At 39.3% G+C, this 25564-nt stretch overlaps 1 protein-coding gene across 2 annotated transcripts in view; it reads left to right on the forward strand.

Moving 5' to 3' along the window:
- The window catches only part of BORCS5 (BLOC-1 related complex subunit 5), a 73980-nt gene that overhangs the window by 40148 nt on the left and 8268 nt on the right, over window positions 1–25564 (forward strand). For both annotated transcript variants that reach the window (XR_009960468.1, XM_062592855.1), the window contains exon 3: window positions 10725–10882. Coding sequence is in view for 1 of the 2 variants with exons in the window: in XM_062592855.1 (XP_062448839.1) it covers window positions 10725–10882 (158 nt within the window). In the remaining variant the exon portion in view is untranslated. The remainder of the gene's footprint in view (window positions 1–10724; window positions 10883–25564) is intronic.

Genomic DNA, 25564 nt, shown 5'->3' on the forward strand with positions numbered 1-25564 from the left:
TTCCATGATAAAATTAGGAGATAGCTTCATGCTGTGTATGAACAGATCGTCAGCAGACTGTATATTAAAAAAGTGAAGGGGGGCATATTTTTACAGCTGCACTATTTAGGGGGAGAGGGGAGAAGGTTAAATGGCAGGAGAATTGCATTGTTACATTGTGGGTCTATCTGACCACAAAAGGAGTGACACAGGCAATTGGCAGAGCTGGAATGCGGAAGCCCCTGCTGCCGGCTCGAAGGCGCGTATCCTGGCTCTATGGCCACGTGGGGATTTGGGTTCATTGTCTTAGGATGTGGGGAGCCAGGACCTGAGAATCTCCCAAGCTTGCTAACCACATGGTACTACTTGTTACATGCATAACTGAGAAAAGCAGTACTCCCAGACATAAATTAGTGAGTAATGGAAGAAAGGCAATGACCAGGAGGGAGTTATCTGGTGTTCTTACTTCATTTGAATAGTCTTACAAAGATTTTTGTAAATACAGTTTGCTTACAAGGAGAGGCTCACACGTGTTGTCTTTAGATATCCAACATTTGCCTAGGTAACAGCTTGTTTTAATCATGAGATGAAGCTTTTCATAATGTTTTACTAGTGAGTTCACTTAGTGGAGTACAAATGCAATGTCAGCTGCTACAGAGGAGATGAAACTTGCTTGATTTTTTTTCCAGGGATTTTAGAACATTTCGTGCAATGGATTCCCTATTGTGCTTTGTCTTTTTTCAAGACACTTTTTCACTTGACAGTATTTGACAGTAGATAATAAACATAGAAGTAATATAGAGTACAACCAGCCACATATTTCTGTGCAGTTTTTGAATATTTTAGGTGCCCTAATAAGCCACGTGCAACCATTCAAAACTAAATTTTGTGTTGTCTCCTCCTGCTCTCCCTAATTCCTTTGAGTAACAGCAATATCCCGAGTTTGCTTATTATAGTTTCATGTGAATTCCAGCTTCATGTTTCCTTCTAGCCTTGGAAAATGCCATTATAATGTTGCAATACAATGATGGGAACAGTAATAGTTATTTAGATACTAATACTGCTGGGAAGATGACATCTATTTTATCCCTGAATTTACATCTGGAATCAGTTCTAATGGATGCAGGAAAAGAATAAAAAACAGACTGAGAAAGAAAAGTGGAAGAGTGCTTAAGTTGGGTTAGCTTGAATTGTGAAAATAGAAACAAAATCCAAATATTTAAATGCAAGTGAGAGAGAGTTCAGACTTTGGCAAGAGGCATTAGCCAAAGAAGTTAGTCAGATGGTAGGGTCATTTAATAGAAGATGGATGTCCCTGAATAATTTTGTTCAGTTTAGGCAATGGATTGCTGAAGTAAAAAGTTTAATCAGGTGAGACCAGCCAGGCTCCCAGAGTGATCTTCTTCGCTCCACAGTGAACTCCTAGCATTTACAGATAGTATTGTTCTTTATGATGTTTTGAAATCACTATTCCTAGTACTTGTGGCCAGAAAGTGTCAATGTTATATTTTGGGTAATGCTTCTTAACAGACCTTTTAGGAAGAAAATATAGTGAAAAAGAAAATACTTGTTGGTACTTGCACGGTACATAGGAAGCAAGTTCTGTGCCACGAATCAAACCAGAAAAGGCAAGTGGCCAGCAGCACCCAGCTTGACACTCTTGTTCCTCTCCCCATCACCCTAGTGTTTGTGGAAAACTGCAGCTTGGTGAGATTAGCTGTGAATTACCTGGAGACTGTGACTACTGAGAAGGGAGTGGGCATGTTCTGCTCAAAGAAAATAGCAATGTGAAGAATAGAGTCACAGCAAGGCTCCCTGGTTAGAGGAAAGAAGCTGTGATTCATGGCAAGTCAAGCATGAATAAGGCTGAGACTGGGAAATGGACATTTGAAAAACAGGGCCAGGAATGTAGAGTGAAGTGTGGAGAGAAAGCAACTTGACAACCACAACTTGTTAAAAGCTATTGGAAAATTGTGTGCTATAACAAGCATAGTGTGTTTTTAAAAAAAATTAATTTAAGAAATGCCAGTGTCGTCATTAAGAGTTTTTTTCTTTCTTTTTTAATTGCATGTGGATGTGGTGAAGCATGTTCACCTGCCTGTGGTGACTCTGGAGATATGTAGCAGTGAGTCCATAGACCTGAGACTACATCTTCAGTGGATACTTGCTGTGCTATTTAAGTTGGTGTGCACATCAATTGTCAAGCCATTCTATTTAGTTTGGAGTTGTGGGACCTCAGGTAGTCCCTTTGGTATTGTGATGAAGTTGGATGGTCAATTTGGAGATCTTTTGCACTTGAGTCTACTGGACCTCTCAGCCGTGACTTTATTTTTGCTGTGGCAATATACGTTTGCTCAGACCTCAGAAGATGTCTTAGAAGTTTGGGCCTGCAGGTTTAGTTGAGGGTCTAGTGTCAGGGGTGCTTGCCAGGGCAGAGGTGACTCAATGTAGGCCTCAGGCTTACTGTGTTTTGTTCTTATTCAGAAATTTCCTGCAAGGAAAAGAAAGAAAGAAATAGCTGTCTGCCTACTTTTATCTTTAGTGTGTTACCAGAAACAGAAACACACATTTTCTGTTTGGTATGTGGCCATACTTTTCATGTATTTCATGACTATAACCAATGATGGTTATACCAGAATTAGTGTTGTGGTTTGTTTGCAGTTATAAAGCGTCAATAAAAGGTTTTATCAACAGATCCTATTAATTATTTAAAAGGAACTCTTTCAGTGAAGCAGTCTTTAAAATCTCTCTGAAACTTTTAAAGCAGTTTCCTGCGGCATCTATAAAAAATAAAAAGAAAAAAGAAAATTGAAGTGCTGGGCTTGCTGACTCTTTAAGTAAGTGTTCTGTTCATCAGTCTTGCTTTGTGGCATGCTGTGGCAATAAATTGCAATTTATAACTGTGAAAATGACAGTTGAAGAAGGTGCTCAGAAGTGTGGTGAAAAACAACAGACAGTAATATCAGTTGATCCAATCGAAGATGTTACTTTCTGAAGAGCTGTACCTCATGTACTTGCTGTGCTGTAGACCCCCTGCAGGGGTTGGCCATTTTGCTTGAAATAGTTTTTCAAGTAACTTGGTGTCAGGGAATAATTTACTGTGGTGAAAGCTAGCTTGTGAACTCAGACTTGCAGTGCTTGAGCTACTTTGTAGTAATTGCCTGTGTGAGGGCTTTTGCCTCATGATGAAGGCAGCACAGTGTCTTCCTCCTGCACTCAATTTGCCTGGGGAAAGTGTGTGTATGCAGGGTGGTTATTGTGGAATGGCACATGTGCCTCAGCTGTGAGTGGGTGCCCTTCTGCTTATGGGTAGCTTTAGAGGTCACCCTTCCTCTGGTAACCACTGAATACGGTTTTTTGTTTTTCTGCTAGTATGTGCTATGCCACAAGGATATAAGTACCTGTACACTTCTGCGTAACATAAAGTAAGGTTAGCCTAGCTTATTTCTAATAAGGTTAGCCTAGCTTATTACTAGTAATAGAATCAATTAGATCACTTTTAGTGTGCTAGGTTATTTTATTCAGAAGAGATTGGATTTTTCTGCTTATGCTGCTGCTTTTTTCTTCCATCTTGAACCTAGATATTTTTTTGCATCTGCTGGCAAACGTCAAACAAATTTTGCAGTGGGCAAACTGCAAAAAGGCAGTTAAGGTCGTATTATTTCAAAGAAGACAGGTGGCCAGGCAAAGGTGAGATCCTCTTAATTTCTTGTGTACAGGGAAAGTTGAAAGGACACCTTGCTGTTGCTAAAATGGAGAGGTCCTCCTATATTCCTTCCTCCCCTTGCTTCTACCTGTCCTTGCTTTAGTCTTTTATCTCCTGGTAAGCTGATTGCCCTTGCTATCCTAGAAGAGGGAAAAAAAGACTGGATTAGTTTTCTGCTGTTTTAGTGAACTGAACCATTTTCTGTGCAATATCCAAGCATCAGTGCTGGCTTGTGGTGAGGAAGGTGAGATTGGACCTTCTCAGCTGTGTGCTTTTCAACAGAATACCCTGCATACTTTTTCCCTTACCTGGAGCTTCAAAGGAAAGTTATGGGTAGACATGCTTTCCAATTTTCTGGCAATCACTAGTGACTTTTCCAGGGTGTAACACTCAACAGTCTCATGGTGCAAAGAGGCATATCTAAATAATTGGGAACTGAAATCTCAAAGCCCACAGGCTGTTCACTGTTTTTCCCTTTTGGGTGTTCATGTTTCTGACAATCCAAATGGGGAAGCATCCTGTGGATTCGTTTTTGGGTTGTTTCTTTTCATATGAGAATTTTAATTCTATAAATCTTTTGCATCATTGAAGCATTTGTGTTTTGCAACAGTATTCAAAGTCCCAGTCAAGATCAGGCTCCATTGTGCTCAGAATGTTTCTCATACCAAGCACAGGGCGAAAGCCATTGCATCAGAGAAATTAAAAGTGTCAGTCCTGCACAAAATTGTGTGTGTGCATTCCTCATGACGTATAGCCTATATATCTCTCCTATGAAATGGGAGAATGTTTTAATGGTATGCAGGATCAGTGCCTAAGTAAAAGTAAGGCTCAATAAGGAAGGCAGAAATATCAATAAATAAATATCCTTTTCATGCAGGTAAAAAAAAAAAAAAAAAAAAAAAAAAACATAGTTTCTTCTTATGTAAATTCTATAGCCTTAATAGGTGGAGATCTGTGAGAGTGTGGGGTTTTTGGTCTTATATCATATATATGTCATAGCACACTAGGTTTTGAAGAAGACAAAATGGTGGAGGAACAAAAGAGGGGTGATTTTTATATCCTTATGAGGAACGTCTTCAATTTATAGGCAACTGCTCACATTGTATTAGAAGTCTGAGGCACAGTATTAGTACTGAGAAGGTATTTGGGCTTTGTGGTCAGAGACAATGCCTGTTAAATGATGCGACAAGAGTCTTTAGCCTGTCTGTTACCCATGCAGAAGTAAGAGACGATGTGGTACAACCTCTGAAGCAGAGGAAAAAGTGCTGCTCCAGCCAACATTCTTTGTCACAATAAAAATATGCTCTTTGCTCACGTAGTAGCTGTTCAGTTTGTCTACAGTCATTGTGTTCCCTCATTAAAGTGCAAAGCAATTGAAAATACACAGTTGGCAAAGGCAAGTGTTGTCCTTGAGTGAATACATATTTTTTAACGAGGTATTTTATCAGCACGATTTTAGAAAATAAACTGATTTGAAAAAGATCATGTGATCCACATTTGAACATAAAGATTTTTGCAAGCATAGCAAATATTTCGTGTGTTTTTTTTAAAGTTCAATTTCTTTATGGTTGAGTTTTACTAATGTGGTTTTCAGGTTAAGTAATCTTTAGAAGAATCCCTGTACTGCCCTTCAAGCTATAACTTCTGCAGTTTGGCATGGAAGGTTTTACCTTGCTACATAAGCACTTGTCTGTGGTCTGTGGTGTATGTCCTTTTCTTAAGGTCTGTGCAGTCTGTGGCATACGTCATTTTCTTAAGGTCTGTGCAGCCTCGAATTTCCAAATTTGAGTATATAATTTTGATGTGTCCTAACTGCAGTATTAAAAAAAATAACTATTCTGACTCTTCAGGCTTTGCTGAAATACAGCCTTTTTTCAAGAATGAGAAATGAAGTGTACAATTAAAGCTCAAAGATTTAATCAGAAAGAGCGCAGTAAATCTGATTTTCATATTTGTTTAGAAATATTTTAATGCCTCTTCCTGTCACATGAGTGCACAACTGTTTCTTTTTTGTAGGTCATAATAAAGTCCTCCTTCATGGAGAAGCTTATGGAAACGAGCTTCCCTATCCCAACTGCTAGCAAGTAGCTGTCTTAAACTTATGCAAGTAACAGGTCAGGAGAGAGGACACAGTTTCTAGGGATGTCATCTCACCTACTTGTTCTGCAAATCTTTCTTGTACTTGAGATGCCTGGCAAAACACTCTCCCTTTCTGATTGCAATATGGAAAGCAAGTATACATCATTAGAATAGTCAAACTGCGGCCAGCAGCCATAAAGCTAGCTGGTCTTGGTAAGTTCTATCCCAAGAGTTTTAGAAGTGCTTGATGAGGGATCTTGTTGAGTTATTCATTTTTAAATTCTTCTGGAACATTGGGAAAATGCCTGGAAACTTGGAAAACATTAGTGCTTTTTAAGCTAAAGCTAACACTATCTTTAAAAAAGGTAAGTGAAATGATTCAAAAATGTTTTATTAATAGCAATCATAATCTATGTAAATTTAAAAACAAGGCAAAAAGAAATTCATATTAGGATAATAGAAGTCTCTGAACTCTAACAGGTTAAATATAAAATCATCAGAAGACTGGCATACAACTTCCTTAAGAACAGCTTTCTAATAGCATATAAGCCATTCATAAATGCATATTAGATATGCCAGAAGCTTGCTGAGGAGTCTGTGGAGTTATCTTCAGAGAAGAGTTTTAGAAGAGTGAATTGAATTACTTGCATTAGCATTCACTACAAAAAGAAGTAGGTCATTCTTTACAAGGGTGGATGAGAGAAATGTTCACCGAAGAGGTTTTAGAAGAAATGGTAACATATACAGTAATAAAACTCCAGAAACAGGTACCAGAAGCAGGAACTCCTCTATAAAGTTGCTGAGCTGCTATTAATCGTGGTTTATAATCATGTTGCTTCATTTAACCCTGCTCTCAGGAGAAAAGGTGATGACAAGTGCAATACCTTAAAATGCAAGCCCTTGCAAAGGATGTTACCAATTAGTGTGTCGAGCAAAGGAATAAATATTATAGAAGCAACTGGATAATTAGATATGGAAATGCTATACCTGCTAGAATTGACTTTTAAAGCGGGAAGTCAAGCCACAAATTAGAGCTCTTTGAAAGTATTTTAAAGGTAATAAGAGAAACTAAGTCTTCTGTGAGAGATGAGACTAAACAGTGGCATTCCTGGGTTTGGAAAAGATGATGAAAGAAATACAATAGGAATCTGTAAAATGGTGTTGACTGCAGCACTAGAACTAGAGATTAACAAGTATAAAACCAGTGAAAGGAATATTTTTCACACTGTGAAAAATTAAGTATTATTGCTTATTGCCACAGTATCCTGTGGAGATAAAAGCATAGCTTTCAGAAGGGATTAGTGAAATTCAAGTATCGTAGCTCCATTAGTAACTATAGAGTTCAGTATTTTGTCCCTGAAATTTTTAATAATTTTTAGAGACAGGAAGAATGTGGTAGAGGAAGAAGCACTTGAAAAAGACATTCTTCTCTAAATGTCTGTTCTTGTCAAATGTTGGAAGCAGTAGCCTGGGCAAGGTAGGACCTCTGGTCTACCTAAATAAGGAGTTAACATTTTAAGTCCTCTCTTACATTCCAGCAAAAGGTTGGTGAGCTGGTAACTGCATCTGCTTCTGACCTTAAAATCAATAAGTCCACACCATCTTGTGCTTTGCTATCTGCAATATGTAAATTTACAATAGTGGACCTATTGGTTTTCTTTCTGTAATGTCTGCTGTTACTGCTTGAAAGGGGATTGACAAGTGAAAACACATAAGTCAAAACCCAATGTTAATGCTTTTCAAGTTGGAAAGTGCACCAGTTGTTGTCAGCATTATCCATGTATGCATACTGCATGTATATAGCATCAGTATAGCATATAAAGCATTTTTTCCAAAAGCTTCCCTTGTAGCCATAAAAATGCTTTCTGAACCAACAGCTTTCTTCTGCTCCATAGGATGTGATTTGTTGGAAGTATACATTGACCTGGAACCAGCAAGGAGATGACTAAGAGGAAAATGGTTTTAACATGCCTCTGCTTTGCCAAGAAATATGGAAACAATAACAGATTAGTCAAGTCGGTGGGTCAGCTAGCCTTATAGTGACATATAATAGTTCTCTACACATGACATACTTTTAAACCATTATTTAGGAGAGGAAAAGTGAATCCTTGTCTGTTTGTCCCAGTTGCTGATTGTCACCTTCATGAATATGCTATTTATTGATCAGATGTACCCAAAGTAAATGTGAGATCCTCGTTTCTCTTCATAATGGCAGGCACATAATGTGGACTGTCTATCTATTTATTTTACAGTGTAATTTGAAAGCTAAGAATGTTCCTGTTTGGCAGTTGCTCAAAGTATTTTGATCCATGCACTAAAGCTCTGCAGTAGTCCTTCTTCCATTTTCCCGTTTTTGTTTTCCCCAAGCAGTGACATCCCCCATGTCACCTTCCTGATGTAAGTTGCATCATTCATGTGCCAAGCGTTCTCCTTCCCATACTTCAAACAGTATTAAAATGGTTCCTGGTGTGCTTCCCGGTTTGGAAGACAGTCAACAATTTGGAAAATGAATATTCAATTTAATAAGAGATGGAGGCTTTAGGCTCTGTTTTCTTCCCACATGAGAGCAAAACTGTGCTCTTTAAGAAAGCTTTGCTTTTAATTTTATGTAACCCATACAAGGTTGTAAGTACATAATATAATTCTGAGTGACATTCCTTTGTAGCTCTTTTTACAGTCCTCGGCCTATTCGGCTTCAGAATTCTTATAGGTGGCCTAAATTAGCCTAACTACACACATAATCTTAATTAAAAGGCTCTTAAATAGTTTTAATTTCTTCCACTGTTTGGAGTCCATGAGAGATTAGTAATAAAAGAAAGTTAGTGGGTTTGTAGCATGATGTATTTGATCAGTGTGGAACAGGATGACAGCCTCAGGTGTATAGTAAGCTTCTTGTTCCTGTGTGAACACCCAGCATATTAAAACTTGACAACGTTACTTAACATTTATCCTGATAAGTAGTGTGTGAGGCCTGGTTGTTCTTTCTTTTTTTTTTCCCTTTTTTGTTTGTTTTTTGTTTTTTGTGGGTTTTTTTGTTTGTTTTTTTTTTTTTGTTTTTTTCCTGAAGATCAGTCATTAAACTGAGGAGCACTGGAGCATATAAGGTGTATGCATGAAAAGTCTTATTTCCTTCGGTGGGATTGTTGCCACTGGATTTTACACATCAGTTGAAAAGAGGCTTGAAAGATTTGCAGTTGCTATTGTTGGACCTAGGATTTTGCTCCAGGTGATTCTTTCTGGAACATAAACATAATTGGACTATTGCCAGCATGGGGTTTGGAGATCACCTGGGTAATTGTCTAGTTCCTTCCTGACTTCTTGGTTCAGGTGTATCACTGGAGTGGGCAACAAGTCTGCAAAGCAAAACGAATCCCCCCCACCCCCCCGTAAGAGGAAAGGAAGAGCTTTGTGTGAAGGGAAGCTGAGAGCATCTTGAGAAAATAAAAATAGTGCTGAGCTGATACAAAGCAAACCTCATTTGCCATATTGGGTAACGTTATCCTAGTTTTGTTTTCATTGCTGTTTAAAGATGTTTTCAAAGATATTTAACCTTCTCAAATTAGGATAATTCTGACTTTAAGTCTTGTTTTCTGTTTTGTTCATGAGTCTCTTGGCAAGCATTTGATGTCCCAATTTGTTTGTAGCTTCCAATAGGCATGTGGGCCATTCAAAATAGTTTCCATTTCCCAGTGAGGTGCATTCCTAGAAGTACTTTTCCAATCCAAATACCTTGCATTTCTTAGTTTTTTTAATTGCTTAGTGGAATACTTGCTTACATTTGTTATTTTAATGTCTTTTCCTGTTGGTAAACTGAGAGCCCCAAAAGGCACATGCATGCAGTCACAATATTCAGTTTATACAGCCAGATGGATATTTTGGGGAAAGAAATTTGTATGTATATGCTGTTTGTCACAGCTGGTATCCCAACAAGAAAAACGTTTCTCTAATGCTGAAGGAAAACAAAATGAAAATAAATAAATCAAAATAGCATAAAAGGATGACCTTAGCATTTAGCGTCATTTTTTTCCAGATATTTTAGGGAAAGTTGACAGAATGACACACACACTATAGCTCAGAAAAGGCTCTCAGTTGGCACTACGCAAGCAACAGAGAATGGTCAGAAGAAATTTCTTTGGAGAGTTTTGCCATTTGCTCCTCTGGATGTTGCCAGAGTCACAATTTTAACTCTCATATCTTCTTTTTGTGTGTATGTGAGCTTTTTGTAAAACCTAAAGTCATGTGAGTAGGTAAGGATCTTAATTTAAAGAAATATACATTCCTAGTCTTTGGAATTATATAGAAAAATATTTAAAAAATCTTTAAAGTGTTCTGAAGTCTCAAAAAGCAAGGTTGGCAAAACATGGACATTTCACCTTAACTTTTAATTTAACGTAACATTTCTTATTCAACTTTCTTTTAGGGGACAAGGGGATTTTTAATGATTTTTTGAACTCTAGGTCTGACAGTATGATTCTAGTAAAAATAGTGAGATTCTCAGACCCTTTGGGGAATGGAGAACTTGGCTTCCTTCTCTTCTGATGTATGTAAATTAGGAGAGGGTTAGTTTTTAAGAGTTCAGAATAGTTTGTGAAGGAGAAGAAACAGGATTTGCATTATGTGACATTTCACTGAAAACCAAGCTCTTTTACATTATGGCACTGCTGTTTTTAAGTTCTGTAAAGAAAGGCTGAGCTATGTGATGAAGTGTTCTTTACACTACTTCTGTGAATTCTAAATGTCCGTAAATCTTCAATACCTGCCCTTCCCTGCTCGTTTTTATACTCCACTGGACTATTACATTACTGCTGTTCATTCAATAGTCCTCAATCCTGAATTATTTCTTAATGACCTCTTTGAAAGCTTTCCATCTGAATTTTGTGCTGCTGTCTCTCTACTTGCCATTGAATTGTTTAGTCATATAAGCAGTCAGGTTAACTCCTTTCCTTCCTGTGCCTTCTAGGACTTCTCAGTGGGCAGACCTCTCCGACCAGTGCCAAACTGGAGAAGCTGGACCCTCAACAGGTGCTGCAGCTCTGTCTCCGGTACCAAGACCATCTTCACCAGTGTGCAGAAGCAGTTGCCTTTGACCAGAACGCATTAGTGAAGCGCATTAAGGAGGTACTGCCCATGGAGAGCGTGGCTTCTGGTGGGGAAGGGCTCAGGGGCCCTAGCATGTCTGTCTTGAGCTGTGAAAGCCAGTGTGTCCTGTAGAAGTCATTGGGTCACCTGTAGCGCTCTATTTTAAAATAAACCCTATAGAGAAACAGTATGTATACATTTCATGCAGAGAAGTTTCCTGACTTTCACAGTGATTACCTTTACATGGTATGTTTATTGGTTATTCTCTTTGGTTCCTAGCTCTAAGCACTGTGTGTTCCTCTAGTATTTACAGTACCATGAGTAACTGTTAAAGAAGTTGGGAGTTTTTAAAGGTAATCTTCTTTATTTAGGACCTGTATGCTTAACATTTTGTTTTGCATCATGGCTAAGCTCTTATTCAAGGAAAGAAATAGTTATCTTCTATGGTTGGGGAAAGTAGTACTTCTTTCTTGCTTCAGTGGAGCTCTATCCTTGTTTTCTAAGCCCATAACAAGCTGTCTCTTCTCTGACCCATGTCACTTTTCATTCCTACCTCCTCTAGAAGGCCTAGAGGATCCAAACTTAGCCCATATCAGGACACAGAATATCCTATTATAGTCCAGAGAAGCTGAATGTCTGTAGAAACAATTGAAAGCAAACAACAAACAAATCCTTGTTACATATGCCTTATTTCTGCTGTCTAGGCAGAGAAGAGAAGGTGTCATCAGAAACAAGAGCGTAGATTTGAAAATGCCAATTGGGGAAAAGAAGCTGGGCCTGGCTGTAGTTGAGGAGATAGTTGGATGGTAGACAGCAAGTACACAGCAGGGAAAATAGCAACTAAAAAACAGAACAGGTGAGAGGAAGACATGGAATTTTTCTCTTAAATTATAATCAAATACAAATGCATGCCTTTTAGTGGTCATTTCAACTACAGAATTCTTGAAGAAAATCAAGCTCCCTTTTGTATATATATATATAGAATTATGGCCTGAATTTGAGTTGTGCCTTTCTGAACACTTTAGATAATACTTCTGATTTATCACTCAGCAAATCAAACTTACTCCCCCAGAGACATATTACAGGGTTATTTCTTTGCATTCTGTGACTACATTGTAGTCCTGATTTATTTTTTAGAGAGATCTTCCTTTGCTGTTATGAAGTACATTGACTTTACTGATCAGGCACAGGGAGCATAAGACAAATCCTATGAAAGATAAGTGTGCTGCTTCTGACAGTATCAAATTTAGGAATGTGCTTTTTGACTTACATCCATTCCTAGGATGGTCAGCCTGGAACTTTCTCATGTGTATAACTACTGATGTTGTAAGCAATAGAATGGCTGACAGTTTGTTAAAGTCAAGATAGAGTGGCATAAGAGGAGATGCTATTTGAAAGTGGTTTCTTATGTGTTCATGGTGCATTGAATAACCAGTGAGTGTTGCATTTGTCAATAGTCTGAGACCAAATACCTTTCAATGTCAAAATAAGTATTTTTGGATAGGTCGTTTATTTTTACTCTTACTCTGTAATGAATGACATTGATTCATTGTTGTTATATTGGCTTAGAGTTAAGAAATCTCACACGAAGAACTGATAAACGTGATTCATAGGCTGTTTTGAGAAGCTGCTGTCACCATAAAGTGGTAACTCCAAAATAGCATGGGAACCATTTAAGCAAAGGCCCCTTTTCACTTTGGTGTATCACTTTGAGGCCAGCTACTTCACAAGATGTAAAGATGTTTGCAGATGTTGATGACTCAGATCACACAATCTCAGAACAGGGATTTAATTACCAACCTAATGTCAGTGTGCTGTATTAATCCAAGTAGATCGCAATTCTTCTGATTATTAAAGTGTGAGAGTGAATATCAGTATGGTTTAAAGTCATGGTGGACTCTACTATTGATTTTCTAAAAAATGCAACCTTAATTAGTTGGAATTGCTTTCTGTTGGGCAAGTGGCAGTTGCATTTAAATCAGTGATGGTGATAAAGCTAACATTTTTTTTTTCATGGAAAATAAACAGTACTATGCTATTAGGTTGATATTGTCCCTGACATCTTGATCACTGTCTCCTCTACAACTAAGTGAAGGAGAAGTGGATGAATCTTTAACTTGGGCAACTGGCAAATCCGTTCCTATTTTTTTGTCACAGCACTTAAGTAACTTCAGATGCTTTGAATCCCTCTGCCAGATCTGGTGGGTTTTTACTGTTCATTTTCCTAATAATTTTTAAATGTTTTTCTTGCAATGGCTGTTCTGCATGTGTGTTCTGGAGTAACCGGGTGGGACCCACTTAGCTCAAATGATTCTTTCCAAATTGTTTGGGCTCTCTTTAGTGCACTAAATTGAACCGGTGTTGACAGTTGTTGACAACAAAGGGTGTAGCTGAACTGGAGCAGAATAGGTCTCTAGCTGCAAGTGTAGACAAAGAAAATCACATTTGACTGCGCCCATTTGTCACCAAGGATTTAGTTTTGCAGTATAGATAAAGCTTTGGTAAAGAGTAAAGGATAAAAAAGAATATGAAGTGTATTGTGAAAAGCGTACTGTGTGTATGAACTAGAGTGAGTGAATTTTTATTCTCACTTTAGTTGTCAGTGTTTCCTTTTTTCCTTTTTTTTAACTGGGATGTAGTGGACTCTTTTTTTTTTCTTCTGAAAATAGACTATTACCAAGGGACTAGTGCTTTTAACTTTCCTACAAAATGTTGGTAAGCTTCAGCTCTTGCTTTCTGCTATTTATCTCAGGGCTGTTCACTTTTCACAGACTTTCACTGACTATCTTCATTCTTCAATTTGTAATAGTCCTACTGTATAGTATGCTACAGTCACATTGACTTCAGCTAGTATTTTTAAAAAATTTTTCCTTGACAGAATGTCCCAGGATAAGTCTCTCTTGCTTATTGTCCATGTGTCCAGAAAAAACAATTTCCTGTTTTTTTGGCAAAGCTCAAAGAACTGCTGCAAATTTATTGGTTCTTGGTAACTCGTTACTGGTTGGAGTAGTTTTTAAAGCAGTCCACAATCTAAATTAAAATGATTCTTAATTGAAAAGGGAATAATTTAAGGAAAACAAAAAACCTTGTGTGTCAGTAGTTGCTATAGCTGATCTAGGTAGACCCATCTGTGTGTTCCCTTACTTTGGGGACCACAGCAGTCTGGCTGTGCTCTCTATCCCATTTCCAAGAGTAACCAGAGTTGCCTTGCAGCGGGTCAGCTAGAGCCATGTAGTCTCCTAAATTGAGTTCCTTTGCATTTTCCAGCTTTCTTTGACTGTTCTCTGTCTCGAAGAATTATAGTTTGTCAAATGTTTCCTTGGAGGGGAAGGAATTGAAGGTGTGATTGAAGGTAGTTGGCCCAGGTATTTATGTTCAGCAGTTACACTTACTTGTATCTGAACTGTCCGGTTTTGGAAGAGATTGATTTTACCACAATAGTCTTTGACTTCACTGCCATAAAAGGGGATATGCTTGCATCTTTTCAGGGAAACGTAACCAATATGCATTAAATATTATGTTTTGTATTAATTTTTGGCAGCTGACTCACCATCTGTTGCAATACAGCATTAATTCCAGGACCAATGAAATATTAAATATTCCTTTTATTTTTTCCCCTTATCTGTTTGAAAAATAGCAGAACAGCAATTTGAGATTTGTGTGTGTGCTAATTTATGCTTATGGCATCTGACAATATTTGACAATTTCCAAAGAAAAAGCCTATGTCTCGCCTTTTCTGGGTGGTATGTCTGCCTTTTGGCATTTTGTAGGGTAAAAATTACTAGTCTGTTGGATTAATCATCCTACTGTTGATTTCTGTGAACCTACTGTTCAGATGGGTCTGGGAAAAGGATCTGGTTTGTCTGCTGATGGTATGTGGGACCTAGTGAGCTTGTTAATTTGTATAAACTAAGAAAAGAGTATTTTAAAAAAATAATAATGCATTATAAAATGCTAATATAGAAAAGGCAGTAATAGCTAGTTAGCAGGTTAAAATGATCTTACCTACATGTTGGGGTTTTTACCGCAGAATGTTTAGTGATGGGGGCAGAGTTGCGACACCTTATAAAAGGATGTGATAATTATGGCTAAAAATCAGGTCTGAACCATGGCTTGCTTAACAGAGATAAAACAGTCCCAGTCTGCTTATTCGAGTGTTGCACTGGATCCCGTAATACAAAATCTCTCTTTAGTATATGTCTGTATATGAGGAGAAAAGGCTATACTGCGGGGGTTTTTTTTTTGTTGTTTCTGTGGTGGATTGAGGGTCCTGGCTGTAGATGGAAGATCCCTGCGTCCCATTTCTGCCTCTGCTGTGACAATGCTGTAGGTCTGTGTTATAACTAGCTTAAAATGTTGAGCAACTCCAGCTGCCACTGGGCTTTTGGGGATTGTGTGCTCTCTCGTCCAGAAGTGTCTGTCTCATTTTGTCATCTGTAAAATGGAGGGTTTCTGTGAAGATTAGTTTGAAGATAAATATTGACCAGTAGTAAATATTAGGTATGAGGTTGGAAGGGAGAAATAAATGAAGCTTCAAGAGTGTTGTTAGAGTCCAGACATTAATATCAGTTACTGGCATGCTACATAGCAAATTGCAGTGTATGGCTTGCTTTTTCAATGTATTGACTCATTTTGTTGAATGAATATTCCAGAATAGTATATGCATGGATTTCTTTTAACAGCTTGCTGGAAAAACTAATTGTAATAGGTTTCTCTCGTATGTAGTTAAGATATCCAGAAATATACCCTTAAAATTTGGCTAGTAAATAACTTTTGCAACTCCTCATAAACCAGTTTCTTCCAATACATTTCAGCTGTTTAGGATTACTAGATAAGAATTAAATTATGTTATTTCATATAAGCAGCAAGTCTAGTGCATTAGTGTCAACAAGAAAACATAATTTCAAATCATCAAATATCATATAGGTTTTGAGAAGCATTATGTACAAGCACATTTCAACTTATCCCCTATACTTGAGGCTCATAAACTTCTAATTCAGCCATCCACATCATCATACATTTGAAGTAAAACATGCTAAACACTTTGGGGACTTAGGAATTTTAGTTTATTTTTTGTGAATGCCTTGTGGCCTTTTGACTTTTACTGCAAATATGTTGTTTTTGTGGCCTTTTATTTTTAGAATAGATGTGCTACCTGATGGAAAAATATGCTGGGGAATGTGACCAGCAGAGATCATCAATGTTGTTTTGCTCTAACCTGAGGAAAGGATGGATTTGCAATGGGTAAGGCCATTGGCTTTGGGCCCCTCTCTTTCCAGAGGCTGAGGGGTGAGAGTGGTAGGGAGAGCTTGTAAAGATTTGAAGTTCCTCAGTGGGGAGTTAAGGGCAAGGTATGTTGAAGGTAGTGGTAAAGGAAAAAGCTCTCTAAACATGAGATGCAGATCAACAAGAATGAATGTTGAGCCAGAAACCTTGGAGAGACCTTACCTGGCTTAAAGGGCTGCTCAGACCAAGATTTTTGGATGGATTGTATTGAGCTGCATATTTGTTTTCTGTGAGACTGAAGCTCTGTGCAGCAGTTAGACTGAGGATGTGCATGTGCTGCAAGCACAGGAGGTTTGCACTAAATAATGTACTATGCTAGTCGCTTTTCTTACCTTTGAGTCTGCTGGAGCAGACAGCTTCAGATCCTAAAGGATTCATGCAGTGCTCTGGTCACAACTGACCAGTGTCTCTTCTGAGAATGGACTAGATGTATGATAAGTATTGTGGAGGTGCGTTTCTGTTCTTTTTCAGGTTAGCTTGATTTTTAGTACTCTGAATGTCAGACCTTTGTTGCTGTTATTGTTAGTTAAGATTTCCCTGTAGGTGGTAAGGTTTTATTTCAGGTATCAGAGCTGTGTCTCCAGAACTATTTATGAAACTGGTTTTCAGCAGATGTGCCCTGAGAATGGAAGAATTTGGTGCATTAAATATATTCTTTAGTGCCTTGGAATTACAAGATTGCTGAGGACTATGGCAATCTATCAAGCTCTTTATTTCTCTTTTCTTCTCTGATGAAGTATTATTTATAAAGAATGGCATTTTAACTGAGCAGGCACCATCATGCAGAAATAAATAAGCAGTGCTGTTGAGCTGGGAACTGAAGTCATGTCCTTTAGTTGATGTCGGTTTTCTTCTTCTAGCTCAGTGTGCTAGTAGCTGGAGTTCTGGAGTAGCAGAGAAATCTTTCAACCAGCCAGAATCAAAACAGGAAACTGCTTTTGAAATGGCTCCACAATCATCATTTTAATACATAAAATAGATATCCTGCTGTGTATGCCCTATGCAAATGGCCAGTGCTCTTCTGTATGTGAACTTTATGAAGTGATCTAGCAGTTATTAAGGAAAAAGAGAGATTGTTTAGACTGGAATCTGTTGTATTAACATACAGTGCTTCATCTGGCATCATTAAAAAAACAGTTTCTCATCCTAAAAAATGTGTGCAAAACCAGTTTAACCATATTCCTGTCTCTTGTTTTCTGTGCTTGGGTTTCTTATAGACTTTGGGAAAAGGTGAGAACTGAAATGGAATCCCTTCCACTATCAGATTTCCAAGAAAGGATAGAAAATAAGCAAACATCGTGCAGCCAGAAAGATTTACATTACTATAAAAAATAGGCACTTGAAAGACTGTCACAATCTAGCATGCTAAGCCTTATCTTAACCCTTTTAGCAATATTAGTTCATGAAGCTTATGGTTATCAGGTGCAAGAAAAAGAGTTTAGTTTCCTTTCAAGGCTTGTTTAAAGTGGGAGATTTCTTATTCTAGCTTTGTTTCCCCGGGTTAAAAACCACAACAATAAAGCTCCCTCCTATAAAATATTGTAGAGCTTCAAATAGGAGTAAAAAGATTTGAAGCTCATTCCAGAGTTAGTGCATGTGATTCTGAATTTGTGCATGGAACAAGCTTGCCGAGATGTAAAAAAAAGCAACCCTCAATCTGAGGTGTATCTGGCAAGGTGTTGCCAGAAGAAATAGAAATGTAGCTACGGCATATTGGCCAAGGCCAATATGTGTGATGACCTCCTGTGACGTGCTGTTCATCTGTTCATCGCTACGTTTGAGGAAGGAGAGCTCATGGCACAGGAGAAGGGTGACAAGGTTGTCCATATAGTGGAGAACCTTTGGGAGGAAACTGGAACAGCTTTACTTGATTGGCTTAGCAAAATGAAGACCAAAAATGGTATGACATCTCTTTTGAGATTAGTCTGAGGTTCACACAGGTTAAAAATGCCCTTCCCCCTCCCCGATAGTCTATGTTGATACAGGAAGAGTCATTTACACACTTTCATTCTTAATGATTACTTCATGTTTCAGTGTTGAATTGAAATTTTGAAGGTCTCATCTCTATTCCTAAGTGAGAATTGAGTTTTTATTTTGTTTTGTGTTTCTGGAATGTTAACTAAAAGCTGCTCAGCAGTTTGACGCTCGTTTTAGATATCTCGGCTGATGTTATTGGCAAATATTTGGAGTTGTGTTGTTTTGATTATTTAAAGATGCTAGTGGTAGTTTGGGGATGGGGGCAGGAGTTGACCTTGTGGTAACAAACCCTATAGTTAGCATTTTGATGTAAATCAGATGTGATCTGCAAAAATGATTTCATGTTGAAAGAATTACAAAGCCTCAGCGCAAGCAATCTGTCGATCTTGCTCTTTACAAAGAGTAGAGTTTGTTTCTTAATGTTTATTTGACGCAGGGACGTGTGTGTTTTTGTATGAGAACACTATTAGCAGTTATTTCAGCACTACTCGGGAGATAGGAAAAATATCATGTATTGGTAATTAGTTGCTGTGGGCCTTGTTCCTGACTGATGTGACATCTGTCTCTGGGACCTAGTATCAGACCTTTGTCAAGCATATTAACTATGCCAAACTGTAGTGTAGTGGGCAAGAAATGTGATTTACTGGAAGAGGAAGCGATCCATTCGAGGAGCAATTACCGAGACTGGTAGATTATTCAAAAAATAAGATCCCAGATCAAATGAATTTCAGCTGAAGAAGATGCTCATGTATTTGCACAGCAATATGTGACAAAAGAATTTATGGAGTTTTTAAGGTTGTAGAAGATTCTTGGATTGTAGCCTTCCCTTTTGTTTAATGTAGTCCATAGAATTTAATTCTTCATGATATCCCCTGCTAAACTTCATGGGAAGTGTAGATGGACTACAGGTTTTTTCAATTAGAAGCTCTCCTGCTGTGTATTAGTGTAAAATTTCAAGTGCCTTTTGACTTTTATTTTTTTCTAGAAATCTATTAAGAGACATGAACAAGGAGAGAGGATTATTCAGCCTTTCCTGAAAGTTGAGTCCTTTGAGGCTCAATACAATAAACACGGACACTCAGAGTGTCTTAGAGATGCAACTGATTGCTTTTTGAACTCTCATCCAAATTGTTGACCTTGGTGATGGTATATTCTTCTGTTACCATACTATGAATAATAGTGTAATCCACAGCCTATGGATTCAGAAGAGCTTGCTGTGATGATTTCCTTGAGGCCTTCCTGAAGCAAAAGACACACTAGCAACTGTGGTGACCTCCAGAGAAGTGCTGGGACCTTTGAGCTTCAGCTATGTGGAAATATGATGGAGGAGTCAGTCTTAAAGGTGACTGTTCTGGAGATGAAGGTGTTTCTCTCCTTGTCATCCTCAGGATGTAGGTTGCTCATTCCTTTGTATTCTGTTTGGACATAAGACAGCTGGTATACAGCTTCAAAAAAAATCTTTCAAAAATCTTTTAGATAATCAATTTTGAATACTCCTAGAGCTGCTGTATCAAGTTTCCCAGGAGAGAAGAAATTGGGTTTGGATATTTTGCATGAGAAGTGCGGTGTTGGAGAAAGAGCAGAAGCTTAATCTGGACTGTCAGATGTCAAGGAATCTCCACCTTCTGACTGCTGAGCCCTTGTGCATCTTGTATCTTGTACGCTTCAGGCTTGCAAGTGCTCAGCCCATCTGTATAGCAGATGGTGGGGAGGTCTAATGCAGCCAGATGTGTTGAACTTCCTGAGCAAGTGCAGCATGATACTTGAAGCCATCTTTATTCCTGCAGTTTCCCAGATGAAATGAAGAGGGAGTCCTAGATAATTGTAACTTTTTGCCACTTCCTTCTCAAACTGTAGGGAACTAGTTAAAACTCAGCTGTGGCATTTTCTGAGAACAGAGGTTTGAGAGCCTTTTCTCCTGAATTAATGCTTTTCTGTAGATCATCCATGACTTGCGGAATGTCTAACCCTGGTTAAATATGGCAAAGCATTCAAAATTTTGAAAGACCTTTAGTAGGACGTAGGGAAAGAAGGGATACAACTATCAGATCTCAAGTGCAAAGCTGTGAATAATACTATTAGATCAGGTGCCTTGCAAATGTAATGGTATTGCCTGTATTTTAGATAGCACCTTTTCACTTTAAAATGAAAACAGTGGCTTTTCTTGAGAAATACCTCATTAGTGATATTGGTTGTCTCTCTTCAAATTAAAACTTACTCTTGGTAGGAAGAGCAACTCTCTTAAAATAAGTCATTCTCACATGTTAAAAATCCAGAACTGATATATTAAGTAAAATCTTAATGTAAAATAACATTTGCAAATGCTGTTGTCCTTTAATATTCACGCTCTGGCTGGATATAGGTATGTTTTGAATGAGTAATATGGCATCAGTGTAAAATCAGAAATAAAGGTATTGAAGGCCCTATTTTTAAGGCAGAAATATTAGTTTGCTTCTCATGAGTTGTGTGAGTTGTCATTTAAGTAACCGATCAGTCTGTAACAGATTCAGATTTTTATTTCTCTGGGAATAGTTAATCAAAGACAGGCTAGGATTCTCTGATAAATTTCTACACTGCTTTTCTTACTAGAAATGTCTTACTACATTTCTCACTGCTATGGAAGGGAGGTTTTATGAGGACACAGAACACATCAGTTCATTAATATTATGTATTGTTAGGATGTTTGTGTGTTTGTTTCCCCTCTAAACTTTGTCACTTGGGAGAAGTGGGGGAAAAAGCATTTTTACTGCTTTGAATGTAACATTTCATAGTTTTGATAAAATTATCTTAGCTTAGAAAGTCCCAAGCTGGTCAAACCCTCCCCCCCTTTTTTTTCACTTTGAGAGCAAAACTAGACTATTTCAATTTCCACACAGGAATAAATGAGCAGCGGTGCAGTTTCTGAGTGTCTCAGAACTGAGTATGCAAGATTCCTTTTAATGAACAACCTGTTCTTTCAAGTAGATTTAAGGTAGCACTGTTAGATGGCACGTGTCTATGCATCTTTATATATGACTTTTATTTCTCAGAAATGAGTTTTTAAATGCATGTAGGTTACTCTGTGAAAGCAGTGATTGAAAGGTCTAAAAAATGTTTTATTAGTTAAAAGTTGATGAGCTAAAAATTACAATAAGCTTTTCTATTTCAGAAAGCTTACTGATAAAATCAAGTCTTTTTAAGATTCTTGTTGTTCTGGTTATGCTTGTAAATATATTAATTCTTTGGAATCTCTTTTTTCTTTTTCCGTCTCCCCTTCCCACAGTGTCTGAAGAGAAGACTCTGAAAGGACAGTAAATTACTGTGAGGCTCTGGTGACAGAGAGGCCTGAGGACAGGTTGTACTGTGTTAATACCATCCTGTGTCTCCTGTTAGATCTGAATTTAGTGACCTATCACAGAAATATGTTTTGTTTCTTTTTACATTCATGAGGGCAGAATAGTTTGTGTTTCTTCCATGAGGTGGAATTTCCCATTTCTCATCACAGAGCAAGCCATTACTCAAGAAAAGTAAATAAAAGGGTATTGAGTTGATACTTGCTATCTGCATTGTCTGCACCCAGCAGTAACACAGTTAGCCACTGGTATGAGAAGCAAGATTAACATGGATATATGCACATCAATGGAGAATAGCCATAGAGATAAGGAAATAACAACCCCCCTATTCTGATCTAGACCGTTTGGGAGGGGGCAGGTCTGACACAGGAAGCCATGAGCAAGGAACCAGCAACACCTGGTAATACTTTGGTGACTGCGCAGCTGAAGGGTCAGTTCAGCAAGTTGATCTGACAGAAAACTAAACCGCTGAAGAAAAGAGAGCCTTGAGAGAGAAGGATGGTTAGTATCCACGGTGTTGAGGGAAATGTTAGTAAGAAAAGTCCAGTAGAACATGACTGTGGTACTAGATGTTTACAAGTTGGAGAACTGGCTATAGCATCTACAGCATCAGATGGTTGCTAGTTGTCAGACTTTGCTGTCTGTTTTCTGCCACATCTGTGAGGTAGGGCCCTGCCTCAAATGTTTGGAAGTCTACTTGTTCAGTAGTGCTGAGAGGTAGGTACTGTTTGGATCAGAGTTTTACAATCCTTTTATTAGTAACAGTGATAGCAGTCTTAACTCAGGCTTCAGGGGCTACCAGTTGGCAGAGGGATTCTGGTATCTCTCAAGCAGAGCAGCCTTGAAATGGAGCCGTGATGGAGAGAGGGCTGCAGAGTTAGGACGTGGGGTGGCAACAAAAACAGCCTGGCTGACAATGCATTATACAGGAAAAAAGTATGCAAACATGTAATAGCTAATTTCATGAATGACCCTACTGATTCTTTTGAATTCTGAATTATTTTGTGCAAACTCAAGGCCCTTTCCCCAAAACAGTTTAAGCCTGGAGTTGCTGGCTCAGCAGCCTATCTTATGCTATACCGTATCTGCAGTAGCTCTAAGAGACCATGTGTGGCTTTAGGTGTAGATGATCTTTTGAAATAATAAATTTGTGTGGCTGTGCTGGCTGGGCTCTGGCATATCTGTTGATGTTATTGAAACTCAGTGTTGAAGCCAGTTAAAATGACTACTGCACGTTCTCTAGCTTGAACATGACCTGTACAGTGCTCAGACTGGGTAACTCCTTGGCAGTTATTCAGAGCAATGACAAATTATAGAAGGAGAATCACAGAATCACATAATAGTTGAGGTTGGAAGGGATCTCTGGAGATCATCTAGTCCAACCCCTGCTCAAGCAGGGTCACCTAGAGCATGTTAGACAGGGTTGCATCCAGGTAGGTTTTAAATATCTCCAGAGAAGGAGACTCCACAACCTCTCTGGACAACCTCTTCCAATGCTCTGTCACTCTCACAGTGAAGAAGTTTTTCCCTCACGTTCAGGTGGAACCGCCTGTGTTTCAGTTTGTGCCAATTGCCTTGTCTCATGGCACCACTGAAAAAAGTTTGGCCCATCCCCTTGACAGCCCCCCTTAAGGTATTTGTGGACATTGATAAGATCCCCTCTTTGTCTTCTCCAGGCTGAACAGGCCCAGCTCTCGCAGCTGTTCCTCATAGAGCAGATGCTCCACTCCTCTGATCATCTTTGTAGTCCTACGCTGGACTCTCTCCAGTGGCTCCATGTCTCTCTTGTACTGGGGAGCCCAGAATTGGATGCAGTACTTGAGATGAAGCCTCAGCAGGGCTGAGTAGAGGGGCAGGATCACTTCCCTTGACCAAATGGCAACACTCTTCTTAGGAAGGCTACAGGAAACTGTTGGGCTTCTTGGCCACAATGGCACATTGCTGGCTCATCGTCAACTTGTTGTCCACCAGCACTCCTAGGTCCTTCTCTGTAGTGCTGTTTTCCAGCAGGTCAGCCCCCAGCCTGTACTGGTGCATGAGGTTATTCTTCCCTAGGTGCAGCACTCTGCAGTTGCCCTTGTTGAACCTCATGAGGTTCCTTTCTGCCCAACTCTCCAGCCTGTCCAGCTCTCTCAGAATGGCAGCACAGCCCTCAGGTGTATCAACCACTCTTCCCACCTTGGTATCATCAGCAAACTTGCTGAGAAGGCTCTCTGTCCCTCAGGTTATTGATGAGTAAGTTGAACAAGACTGGCCCCAGTACTGAGCCCTGGGGGACACCACTGGCAGCAGGCCTCCAACTAAACTCTGTGCCACTGATGACAACCCTCTGAGCTCTGCCTTTCAGCCAGTTCTCAGTCCATTTCACTGTCCACTCATCTAGCCCACACTTCCTGAGCTCAACTAGGAGGATGTTGTGGGAGACAATGTCAAAAGCCTTGCTGAAGTCAAGGTACACAACATCCACTGCTCTTCCCTCATCTACCCAGCCTGTCATTCCATCATAGAAGGCTATCAGATTGAATAAGCATTATTCCCCTTGGAAAATCCATGCTGGATACTCCTGATCACCTTTTTTTCCTCCATATGCCCGGAGATGACATCCAGAATGAGCTGTTCCATCATGTTTCCAGGGATGGAGGTGATGCTGACCTGCCTGTAGTTGCCTGGGTCCTCCTTCCTGCCCTTTTGGAAGACTGGAGTGACATTGGCTTTCTTCCAGTCCTCAGGCACCTCTCCAGTTCTCCAGGACCTTTCAAAGATGATGGAGAGTGGCCTGGCAACAACATCCGCCAGCTCCCTCAGTACCCGTGGGTGCATCCCATCAGGGCCCATGGATTTGTGGATGTCAAAGAAAAAGGGAATGTTCTGATATGGGGTTAAGTCTTGGATGTGATGAGCAAAACTTAGAAATAGACTGAATTTTTACTTGGCAGTGTTGCAGAGGAACTGTACTCATGACTGATACTGAAGAGCTGGATGTGAGATCCTTAGCTGGCTGCTGCTGTCTCGATTGTTTTCCACCCTGGCTAAAATGCTCACCCAGTAAGTTTATCACTTATCAGTGCATGGGAGAAGTGGGAAACGGAGGATGTTCCCATCATCAGGAAGTCATCACAATCTAGTGCGCTAACTTTGTGTGACGTTATCAAAGTTGGGGGGGGGGGGAAGGGGAAGAAAAAAAACACCATGGTGACTAATACTCCTTGTTGTTTTGTTCCTGCCTGGTGCTTTCAAATGTGGCTTTTGTGCAGCTGCTGGAAGGAGCTTGTCTAAACCCAGCTGGGCACCTGACATCGTGGAGGGAAAGTCCACTTGTACTGGGAGTGCTCTTCTAGCTTTCTGGAATGAAGATTGTGGCCTAATTGTAGTGTTTTTTGAGCAGCAGATGTAGGGGATAGAGCTAACAGGAAAAATTTAGGACAGAACAACAGTAAAAAGTGGACATCTAGCTGAGCTCCGGAGTGCTGAATTACTGAATGGGGGGGAAGAACACAGAACATCGTTTTGCCCCAGTGTCACTGTTTAGGGAGGGAATGGAGAAGATGGGAAGGCAGAGCATCCTCTTATGATTATGTATTGGTTTGTTACTGATGTAAACAATACCAATACCTTTGATTCCAAATTTAATGAATTTATGATGATGTTTGCATGTGCCTCTTGCAATTCTGAAATTAAGGAAATTATATCTGTCTGTAGTTTTCAGTTTCAGTCACTGAACTGAAAAGATGTGACCTCACTTTCCCGAAGCTCAGGACACGTACATGTCCATGCCAGATGTCCTGTAAAATCACACTTGGTAAGAGGTGTGTGAGGGCTTTGGTTTGTTTTGAACACAGTCTCAAAAGAGCTGGGCAATGTCCAGTGCTGACCTCAGTCTTTAGTGGGCTAAATTAATGCCTTGATTCTTCTTGGCAGTGTGGGCCAAAAAGAATTCTAAAATAAATGCAAGAATGCATGGTGTGTGATTGTCTGAAAGTACCCTTGGTTGCTTTTATGCTTTATCAGTGGGTTACAAGTGCGCCTGTGTAATGCAGAGAGCCTCTGAGGCCTTAGTGGTTTGGCATGTGACTGGTGCAGCAGGGACAGGCCCTGTGGGGCCGTTTCAGTAGGGAAACATCCACAT

The sequence above is a fragment of the Rhea pennata genome, chromosome 1 (assembly GCF_028389875.1).
Source record: "Rhea pennata isolate bPtePen1 chromosome 1, bPtePen1.pri, whole genome shotgun sequence".
Lineage (NCBI taxonomy): Eukaryota > Metazoa > Chordata > Aves > Rheiformes > Rheidae > Rhea > Rhea pennata.